Source organism: Lepidochelys kempii, chromosome 5, assembly GCF_965140285.1.
Source record: "Lepidochelys kempii isolate rLepKem1 chromosome 5, rLepKem1.hap1, whole genome shotgun sequence".
Taxonomy (NCBI): Eukaryota; Metazoa; Chordata; order Testudines; family Cheloniidae; genus Lepidochelys; species Lepidochelys kempii.
In genome coordinates, this window is record NC_136384.1 from 65,487,283 (window position 1) to 65,499,381 (window position 12,099).

Consider the following 12,099-nt stretch of genomic DNA (forward strand, 5'->3'; position numbering starts at 1 on the left):
CACTAGACATGAGAGTTAAAAGGGAGGATGGTGAATACTGAAAGTGTGCATAAACAATCTTTGTTCTATGCCTGAAGTAAAGGCCTGCTCTGCCATAATCCCCATATAGAATGCTTCACCTGAACATAACATTCTACAATTGTTTATTCAGGTGAAGGATCCTTCCCACACTGACCAAATACTCACAGGGGAACATAATACAGCCATTAAACAGTACAGTAAGAAGTGGCTGCTGAATTAACAGTTTTAGCTCCTGACTTTTATTTGAGAGCAGATGCCAACTTTAGCTAAAGAGGGTTTAAACTTAAGCAGTTTAATACAATGTTAAAACCTCAGTTTCTCATCTCAAGTTGGTTACATATGAAAATAAAAGGAGTACTTGTGGCACCTTAGACTAACCAATTTATTTGAGCATAAGCTTTCATGAGCTACAGCTCACTTCATCGGATGCATACTGTGGAAAATACAAAAGATGTTTTTATATACACAAACCATGGGAAAAAAAGGGTGTTTATCACTACAAAAGGTTCTCTCTTCCCCCCACCCTACTCTCCTGCTGTTAATAGCCCAGCAGAAGCAGCTGTCCTATCTCAGGGCCTCTCCTCCTGCCCCTCCACCCCACAAACATGATATAGTTCTGTGGTGACCTAGAATCCTCTTTTCAACATCTCCGACTCAAGGAATATTTCCAACACACCTCTGACCAACATACTAATCCACAGACCTCCCTACCAACACTACAAAAAGGATTCTGGGTGGACTCCTCCTGAAGGTTGAAACAGACTGGACTTCTACATAGAGTGCTTCTGCCAACGTGCACAGGCTGAAATTGTGAAAAAGCAGCATCACTTGCCCCACAACCTCAGCTGTGCAGAACACAATGCCATCCACAGCCTCAGAAACAACACTGACATCCTAATCAAAAAGGCTGACAAAGGAGGTGCTTTTGTCATCATGAATAGGTTGGAATATGAACAAGAGGCTGCTAGGCAGCCCTCCAACACCACTTTCTACAAGCCATTACCCTCTGATCCCACTGAGAGTTACCAAAAAACTACAGCATTTGCTCAAACTCCCTGAAAAAGCACAAGAACAAATCCACACAGACACCCCTGGAACCCCAACCTGGGTTATTCTATCTGCTACCCAAGATCCATAAACCTGGGAAGCCTGGGCGCCCCATCATCTCTGGCATTGGCACCCTGACAGCAGGATTGTCTGGCTATGTAGACTCCCTCCTCAGGCCCTATGCTACCAGCACTCCCAGCTACCTTCAAGACACCACTGACTTCCTGAGGAAACTACAATCAATCGGTGATCTTCCTGATGACTATGGATGTAGAAGCCCTCTACACCAACATTCCACACAAAGATGGACTACAAGCCATCAAGAACACTATCCCCAATAATGTCATGGCTAACCTGGCGGCTGAACTTTGTGACTCTGTCTTTACCAATAACTATTTTACATTTGGGGACAATGTATACCTTCAAATCAGCAGCACTGCTATGGGTACCCGCATGGCCCCACAGTATGCCAACATTTTTATGGCTGACTTAGAACAACACTTCCTCAGGTCGTCCCCTAATGCCCCTACTCTACTTGCGCTATATTGATGACATCTTCATCATCTGGACCCATGGAAAAGAAGCCCTTGAGGAATTCCACCATGATTTCAACAATTTCCATCCCACCATCAACCTCAGCCTGGACCAGTCCACACAAGAGATCCACTTCCTGGACACTACAGTGCTAATAAACAATGGTCACATGAACACCACCCTATACCGGAAACCTACTGACTGCTATTCCTACCTACATGCCTCCAGCTTTCACCCTGACCACACCACACGATCCATCGTCTACAGCCAAGCTCTGCGATACAACCGCATTTGCTCCAACCCCTCAGACAGAGACAAACACCTACAAGATCTCTATCCAGCTTTCTTACGACTACAATACCCACCTGCTGAAGTGAAGAAACAGATTGACAGAGCCAGAAGAGTTCCCAGAAGTTACCTACTACAGGACAATAAAACAAATAAAGAAAATAAAATGCCACTAGCCTTCAGCCCCCAACTAAAACCCCTCCAACGCATTATGAGGGATCTACAACCTATCCTGAAGGATGACCCAACACTCTCTCAAATCTTGAGACAGGCCAGTCCTTGCCTACAGACAGCTCCCCAACCTGAAGCAAATACTCACCAGCAACCACATAACAGAACCACTAACCCAGGAACCTATCCTTGCAACAAAGCCCGTTGCCAACTGTGCCCACATATCTATTCAGGGGACACCATCACAGGGCCTAATAACATCAGCCACACTATCAGAGGCTCGTTCACCTGCACATCTACCAATGTGATATATGCCACCATGTGCCAACAATGCCCCTCTGCCATGAACATTGGGCAAACTGAACAGTCTCTACGTAAAAGAATAAATGGACACAAATCAGATGTCAAGAATTATAACATTCATAAACCAGTCAGAGAACACTTCCATCTCTCTGGTCACTCTATTTCTGATCTCAAAGTGACTATCCTTCAACAAAAACACACTTCGAAAACAGACTCCAACGAGAGACTGCTGAATTGGAATTAATTTGCAAATTGGATACAATTAACTTAGGCTTGAATAGAGACTGGGAGTGGTTGATTCATTATAAAACGTAACATTTTCCCTTGTTTATTCCCACCCCCCCCCCCCCCACACACACACTGTTCCTCAGACGTTCTTGTTAAACCCTGGATTTGTGCTGGAAATGGCCCACCTTGATTATCATACGCATTGTAAGAGTGATCACTTTAGATAAGCTATTACCAGCAGGAGAGTAGGGTGGGGGAGAGAACCTTTTGTAGTGATAAACACCCATTTTCATGGTTTGTGTGTGGAAAATACAGAAGATGTTTTTATACAGTATGCATCCGATGAAGTGAGCTACAGCTCACAAAAGCTCATGCTCAAATAAATCTGTTAGTCTCTAAGGTGCCACAAGTACTCCTTTTCTTTTTGCGAAGACAGACTAACACGGCTGTTACTCTGAAATATGAGAATAAGAGGTTGGGTGAAGTGTTCAAGATACTGTGGGGTTCGTCCTGACCCACCCTATTAAACACATAAAATAGCTATTCAGCAAATTTCCATCCTGCTGAAACAATAAGCATAGCCTTGTCTGTTTCCAAAACATCTACATGCCAACCATTACAGCAACCACTGCAGAAACGACTGCTATATAAAGTCATCAGCAAGCAAATCTGTTACTTCAACTCCTTAATGAGAAGTGTTGTGTTTACAACATTTATGATCACTTTCTACTAGCAGATTTTTTAAATTACAATATTTATAAAAACAGGTTTCAGAGTAACAGCCGTGTTATTTTCTTTTTGTGAATACAGACTGAGTACTTGTGGCACCTCAGACTGACTAATTTTTGTATTAGTCTCTAAGGTGCCACAAATACTCATTTTCTTTATAAATATCAAAGTATTCATTCAATCTCTTGCTACCAATTTAAATTTTAAAACAATATTACCTATGTAGAGAGAAGATTTGTATTTTGGGACACTATCATCAATGAAGGCGGTGCCCAAGGTGTACAGGGGAGTTCCTCCAACTCCCAGTAGCAGCTGTGCCAGGATGAAGACATAGAGGTAGTTGGAGAGTGAAGACTCTTTGGTATTGCAACTGAAGTTAGCAATGTTAGTTCCTGATAATTGACAGGTATCTAAAAAACACATTTATAGAGACATTAATAAAGTACAGTTGACTGACTCATCATATAGCTTGTTTATAAAGGTAAGGAAGCACCATGTATATAATGCATTCTGTAGTTAATAGCACAGGATTACTCTATTCCTAGCCTTCTCATTCCAGCTCTTTTACAATTTCCTGTGAGACCTCAGACATGTCACTGAGCGTCTCTGTGCCACAATATTCCCATATGAAAAATGAGGATATTTCCCTACCAGACAAGGGAAAGTGGGAAAATTGCTCATAAAAGTGGGCACCTTTTTAATTTTTGATTGCCCAAATACCCTGAATTAATCCTCTTGTTTAGAGGATGAGTTCTGCATGCAACAAGATATCAAACAGAATTCTCTGATACCATTGTAACTTGCAATGCTCCAAGTTAAAGAATATAGAGAAATGTATAATTTAAAATCGAGGTTATTGTTTAATCAGTGCTCCAACTGATATGGAGCAATACTGATAGGCACTAAAACGCCCTCCACTGCTTAACTAAGTCTTAGAAGATTGAGGAAAGGGGATAGAAGAAAAATATCTTTTTAAAAGATTCAACCACCTTCCTCTCCTGAAAAGAGGGAAAAAAAAATTAGGTTTGTAAGAAAGTGTTCCTATTTAATAGGTTACACCCTAGCAATCTCCCCCTGACAACAAATGTCATTGATTTAATTCCTAGAATGAGGAAACTACATTACTGGAATTTCTTTTTTACTCACACACACACAGCAGAAGGAATTGTGTTAATGCACAACTTTTTTCAGATACTTAAGTTAGTTATATGTAATAGATCACTTTTCCTTGCTTACATGCATTCTCCCCTTTTCATCCCCTCTGGGGTATTACTGATTTTCCACAGACATCAAACAGCCTTAATCTTATTTGACAGAACAGAACAAGAGTATGTGCAGTGTTCTTTGCAAATGTCTGTATATACACGTGCAATCCTGAAGAGGAAAAATCCCACTCATTTGACAGAATGGCTGTACTGGGTAATTCTCAGCTATTGTAAAAAATGTTTTAGAATGCTTACAGTAAAGTGATAAGTAGGTTATGTTTATCCACAGAATGCAAAACAAACATTCAGAATCATCCCTCCAGGAGCATGACTAAATAACAGTTTCTACAGTGGTGTTTTATAAATTAAGCCAAAGGGTACTTTTTGACCCTACCAATGCTAGCAAAGGAGCAATATAGCTGGCACAGTATTTCATTAACAAGCAAGCCATAAATTCAGCATCAGAAGAGAACAGAAATTATCTAGTGATCATTCAGAACCAAACATGAATTCTTGAAGAGTTGGCAGAAAAAGCTACTATGATGAAGGCTGTCATCCTTTTCCATTATAAACGCCTTTCTTTAAAAGAAAAAAAAAGTTTAAGATGCCATATAAATTCACTTCAGATTGAAACTTCATACACTAGTCTGGTCAATGAGCAGTATTTTCCTACTACTTTCCATTAAGTCAGGTGAGGCAATTTTTCAGTTTTTAGAGAATTTGTTACTAACAAACCTACACACACTTTGTACCCAATGCTACTTTTAATTTACACTGTAGAAGAGGGGCTGGAGCTCTTGGGGCATGGCAAGTTTCTGAGCAGAAACCCATGCAGAAGTTAACATTAATAAAAATGGTATGGGTATTACCATCCCTCTCTCCTTAGGGTAGAAGGTAGAGCGTGCAGCCATGGTGGAAGGATGTAGAGTACTCAATGGCAGTAAGGCTCTTAAGGAAGCTGCTGTAGGGGGAAGCTGCTGTAGAAAGTAAGGCAACCTCAGGGGCAGCTGGGAATAACTGGTCCTTCCCTCTTTGAAAGGACAAATCCTTGCACTTGGAGGGAAGAACTCAGCACCAATTCCTCTAAGGGCTTGTCTACTCTTACTGACCGACACATGGCAATCAATGCATTGGCAATCAATTTAGCGGGTCTAGTGAAGACCCGCTAAATCAACCGCAGGTCACTCTCCCATCAACTCCTGTACTCCACCTGAATGAGGAGCACCAGGGGAGTCAATAAGAGAGCATCTCCCGTCGACGTAGCATAGTGTGGACCCTGCGGTAAATAGATCTAAATACATCAACTTCAGCTACGTTATTCACGAAGCTGAAGTTGTGTAATTTAGATTGATCTCCCCCCATAGTGTAGACCAGGCCTCAGTGAGCCTCCATATTTTAAGTTATTGTAGTAGTTTTGAACAGGAGCAGAGCTTTAGAAACCTTTTTAGCCCTTTTAATTAACCCAAAATAACCCAGGTTTTTAGCAATAGATCTTGTGTTCTTTACCATGAAAAAAGATCTCTTGGCATTCTAAAAGATATTAGAAACAGCACATAAATACATTTCAATACTTTTCAAAGCCTTTTTTATGAAAGTGTATATAGTTTTTTCTATCTAAAGTCCAACTGACTTCTGGCTAACTTTAGACAAAATGAATACACACAATGTGTCAAACTTTATTCTATAGTACATGAAGTGTTTTTATGGCAGGATACATTGTAAAGATTTGACTTCTACAGTATGCATTAACAGCTCATAAGTACTGCAATATTCCTCATATGTGATGACCCAGAAAACATTTGTAGTTGTACATTAATGCTAGATAAACACAGCAAATAGGTAAAGTTTATCCGAGTTCTAGCGAATTGAAAGATAATCTGTCACTGTTCCTTCTAAGATGTGTGCGTGGGCACACAGATCCTAAACCCTGTACACACGTTGAAATACCATGTGCACAAAAAATTGCACAGAAGAAATTTTGGGGGCACACAGCCTGTCAAAAATTAGAGGGAACACTGATCTCAGTAGTATGCAAATTGAATTATTTTTTTATATATGAACAGCAGATCATGTTTGGCATTATTCAAGAGCAATAATCAAGAGTCCTTGACTAAGAGCAAGCTAATAATCTAGGAGACAGACTTAAGAGACACAAGATGTCCTCAAAGATAAAAAAAAAAAAAAAAAACCTACCTAAGATACTTACTTTAAAAAAAATCCTCCTTTCCCCACCTCCACCATCCATGTGTGAATGTCATGGAGAAGTAGGTTTTTATGGAAGACTAATGAAAAAAATGGGGCCTGAGACAAACTAGATCATTTCTCACACACACAGGCAAGATAGGAGAAAACCAAATAGACAGGAGTGGACAAAGGACACAAAGGGATGTTGGAAACTGGCATCGTTGTATATAGTTAACATCAAAGTAAATTAAACACGAAAGATGATACTAAAATCATTAAATTTAGATTTTTTTTGAAGGCACATTAAAGTGCACAATACATATAGCTGTGTACAAGAGATAAATGAAAGACACCAGATCATATGCAGTTCCCATTACATGTACATAAATTTTGGCCAAAAAAAATTAGAGCTTTTATTACACCATGAACTAGCATTAGGAAACAAGTTCTCCCCTTTCAAAGATTCACATGCCTAAAGTTCCTAGCACCAGAATAGTTCTATGTGAACAGGGCAAAGGAATGTACACCAGTCTGTTCTTTGCTTTCTTTACTTTTGGGAGAACTGTCTATCTAAATGTAATTTTCTGTCTTAAGTACATTGTTCTGTTTATCCATTACAGATGCTGTTTTGTGGTCAATTCTTTAAAGAACATCATAAGCTGTAAGAACAATTTCCATTTGAATACCCAGGATTCCAATAGCTTAAGCAATATATACATTTCACTACTTGGTAATGCACAATCATTGCCTTTAAATATATCCAATTAACTATTACAATCAAAATATTTAATCAATAAAATCTACATTGATATTTATTAAAACATTTACAAAAGGGGAGCCAAGATCCTGGGGTTCTTTAGGAAAATATTTTGGTTACTCTGCTTATATCAAAAACTGCATTTTTATTTGCAACCATCTGCCATACAATGACCCACTTTTTATTTATGGGATACTGCTAAAAAAATTTTAGTTTTGTGCCTAGCAGGTCCTGAAAATTCACCCAAATGAACATCAAGATGTTCACTGTAGTTATTTGGATTTAAATAAATTTACCCTCAAGTCACTTTTTTAATGGAACTATTTTACAGAATTTGCAGCTTTTTTAATATCTTAAGGCACATTAATCATTTGCATGGGTGACTAACTCCTACATTTATTTCACACAATCAGGCTTTCATAATATTTAGCAATGAGACACTAAATCTAATTACATTTTTACTAACATTTGGTTTTGTTTTCTTCCTTTTTGTAAAAAACAAGATTGTCAACATTGAAAGACCTAGAGAATGAAGCCCTCCCTTTCACACACAGCTTTGAGTAGGCAAAGCTAGTGCAAGCTCCTCCACAATGCTCAACAAATAGGCAATCATGAAACTAAGAGGGAGTTGATTCTCCTGCTTCTATGAATTTGTGGCTTTTCTAATGACACTACTGAGAAGTGGAGAGGAGGCAGAAAGCAAGGGAAGGGGTTTAAATCCATTTGGTGGTGGTTTTGTTTATGATTTTAAAACCTTACTAAACTGATTTCACATAGGCCTCTGAACAATCCAAAAATGAATTTTCACCCAGATCAGATTGGGAGGGACCATCAGGGGAGTTTACCTTCCTCTGAAGCACGGGACATGACATAAATGGGCCACTTGCTGGTTTAGACTAGAGTAAATGGTGGATGCTCTATAAATTTTGTCCCAAGTAATTCTGTTCCCTTATAATATGAAAGCTATACAATATTTAAGGCTATGGATAGATGTTCAACCAAGTACTATTCTAGGATTAGCATCCCTTTCACTATATACTTTTTTCTAGTGCTTAAGAGTAAAGCTCACATCTTTAAACCCATGACCTTCAGCTTCAAATGATTCCTTAGTAGGAAGCTGATGAAGCACAGTAGGACACAAGTCCATCAGCTGAGAGGATGAGTAGAGATCAGGAGATATTCAAACAGTGTGGGTGGCTTGAAGGTACTTAATGTAAACAAAATCAATAAGTATTTTGCCATTATATGACAAGGATTTAAGTTTTTTTCCATCTCCACCCTTGATAAGTAAAAATGCTGCAATCTAATGACACATGGTCTGTCATTGATTGTGAACTCAGTAGGAACATATCTCCTTCAGTTGGTTGGCTCTTCTGAACTTGCATGCTCCCAAGATGCTTTATCTTGACTAAAAACAGGAGTACTTTTGGCACCTTAGAGGCTAACCAATTTATTTGAGCATAAGCTTTCATGGGCTACAGCCCACTTCATCGGATGCATAGAATGGAACATATAGTAAGAAGATAGATATACATATAGAGAACATGAAAAGGTGGAAGTAGCCATACCAACTGTAGGAGGCTAATTAAGTTGAGCTATTATCAGCAGGAGAAAACTTTTGTAGTGATCGAGATGGCCCATTTAGACAGTTGACAAGAAGGTGTGAGGATACTTAACATGGGGAAATAGATTCAATATGTGTAATAGCCCAACCACTCCCAGTCTCTATTCAAACCAAGTTAATGGTATCTAGTTAGCATATTCAAGCTCAGCAGTTTCTCATTGGTCTAGGCTGAGGTTGATGGTGGGATGTCTCAGCCTAGACCAATCCACGCAAGCAGTCCATTTCCTGGACACTACTGTACTAATAAGCAACGGTCACATAAACACCACCCTACACCAGAAACCTACTGACTGCTATACCTACCTAGATTCATAGATATTTAGGTCTGACCTCCTGCACAACACAGGCCACAGAATTTCACCCACCACTCCTGCAAAAAACCTCACACCTATATCTGTGCTATTGAAGTCCTCAAATCTTAGTTTAAAGACTTCAAGGAGCAGAGAATCCTCCAGCAAGTGACCTGTGCCCCATCCTACAGAGGAAGGCAAAAAACCTCCAGGGCCTTTTCCAATCTGCCCTGGAAGAAAATTCCTTCCCAACCCCAAATATGGCGATCAGCTAAACCCTGAGTATATGGGCAAGATTCATCAGCCAGACAGTACAGAAAATTCTTTCCAGGGTAACTCGGATCCCACCCCATCTAATATTCCATCACAGGCCATCGGGCCTATTTACCATAAATATTTAATTACCAAAACCATGTTATCCCATCATATCATCTCCTCCATAAACTTATCGAGTTTAATCTTAAAGCCAGATAGATCTTTTGCCCCCACTGCTTCCCTTGGAAGGCTATTCCAAAACTTCACTCTTCTGATGGTTAGAAACCTTCGTCTAATTTCTAGTCTAAATTTCCTGGTGGCCGGTTTATATCCATTTGTTCTTGTGTCCACATTGGTACTGAGCTTAAATAATTCCTCTCCCTCTCCAGTATGTATCCCTCTGATATATTTATAGAGAGCAATCCTATCTCCCCTCAACCTTCTTTTAGTTAGGCTAAGCAAGCTGAGCTCCTTGAGTCTCCTTTCATAAGACAAGTTTTCCATTCCTCAGATCATCCTAGTAGCCCTTCTCTGTACCTGTTCCAGTTTGAATTCATACTACTTAAACATGGAGACCAGAACTGCACACAGTATTCCAGGTGAGGTCTCACCAGTGCCTTGTATAACAGTACTAAAACCTCCTTATCCCTACTAGAAATACCTCTCCTGATGCATTCCAAGACCGCATTAGCTTTTTTCACGACCATATCACATTAGCAGCTCAGAGTCCTCCTATGATCAACCAATACTCCAAGGTCCTTCTCCTCCTCCATTACTTCTAATTGATATGTCCCTAGCTTATAACTAAAATTCTTGTTGTTAATCCCTGAATGCATGACCTTACACTTTTCAATTAAATTTCATCCTATTACTATTACTCCAGTTTACAAGGTCATCCAGATCCTCCTGTAGGATATCCCTGTCCTTCTCTAAATTGGCAATACCTCCCAGCTTTGTATCATCTGCAAACTTTATTAGCACACTCCCACTTTTTGTGCCAAGGTTAGTAATAAAAAGATTGGTCCCAAAACCGATCCTTGAGGAACTCCACTGGTAACCTCCCTCCAGCCTGACAGTTCACCTTTCAGTAGGACCTGTTGTAGTCTCCCCTTTAACCAATTCCTTATCCACCTTTCAATTTTCCTATTGATTCCCATCTTATCCAATTTAACTAATTCCCCATGTGGCACGGTATCAAACACCTTACTGAAATCTAGGTAAATTAGATACACTGCATTTCCTTTGTCTAAAAAAATCTACTTTCTCAAAGGAGGAGATCAGGTTAGTTTGGCAAGATCTACCTTTTGTAAAACCATGTTGTATTTTGTCCCATTTACCATTGACCTCAATGTCCTTAACTACTTTCTCCTTCAAAATTTTTTCCAAGACCTTGCATACTACAGATGTCAAACTAACAGGCCTATAATTACCCAGATCACTTTTCCCCATTCTTAAAAATAGGAACTATGTTAGCAATTCTCCAATCATACAGTACAACCCCTGAGTTTACAGATTCATTAAAAATTCTTGCTAATGGGTTTGCAATTTCATGTGCCAGTTCCTTTAATATTCTTTGAAGATTATCTGGGCCCCCCGATTTAGTCCCAGTAAGCTGTCTGAGTTTTGCTTCTACCTCAAATACGGTAATGTCTACCTCCATATCCTCATTCCCATTTGTCATGCTACCATTATCCCCAAGATCCTCTTTAGTGTTATTAAAGACTGAGGCAAAGTATTTGTTTAGATATTGGGCCATGCCTAGATTATCCTTGACCTCCACTCCATCCTCAGTGTTTAGCAGTCCCACTTCTTCTTTCTATATGCCTCCAGCTTCCATCCAGGACACACCACATTATCCATTGTCTACAGCCAAGCTCTAAGACTGGTTCTCAAACCTTGTTCAGGGAAAGCCCCTAGCACACAGGACTGGTTTGTTTACCTGTCGCGTCCACAGGTTCGGTTGATTGCGGCTCCCACTGACCACGGTTGCCGCTCCAGGCCACCGGGGGCTGCAGAAATGGGGGCCAGCATGTCACTTGGCCCATGCCGCTTCCCACAGCCCCATTGGCCTGGAGCAGTGAGCTGCGGCCAGTGGGAGCTGCAATCGGCCGAATCTGGGGATGCGGCAGGTAAACAAACCGGGCGCACCAGGGGCTTTCCCTGAACAAGCGGTAGACCGGCTTTGAGAACCACTGATCTAAGATACAACTGACAATCCCTCAGACAGAGACAAACACCTACAAGATCTCCATCAAGCATTCTTACAACTACAGTACCCACCTGCTGAAGCGAAGAAACAGATTGACAGAAGAGTACCCAGAAGTCACAAACTACAAGACAGGCCCAACAAAGAAAATAACAGAATGCCACTAGCTGTCACCTTCAGCCCCCAACTAAAACCTCTCCAGCGCATCATCAAAAATCTACAACCTATCCTGAAAAATGATCCCTCGCTCTCACAGA

The 12,099-nt window shown here is 40.2% G+C and overlaps 1 protein-coding gene across 3 annotated transcripts in view; it reads right to left on the reverse strand.

The window, feature by feature from the left end:
* The window catches only part of SLCO4C1 (solute carrier organic anion transporter family member 4C1), a 101,240-nt gene that overhangs the window by 47,864 nt on the left and 41,277 nt on the right, over positions 1-12,099 (reverse strand). For 2 of the 3 annotated variants that reach the window (XM_073344598.1, XM_073344596.2), the window contains exon 3: positions 3,540-3,731. The exons of the other annotated variant lie outside the window; for it this stretch is intronic. In XM_073344598.1, the coding sequence (XP_073200699.1) occupies positions 3,540-3,731 (192 nt within the window). The remainder of the gene's footprint in view (positions 1-3,539; positions 3,732-12,099) is intronic. 3 annotated transcript variants of the gene reach the window in all.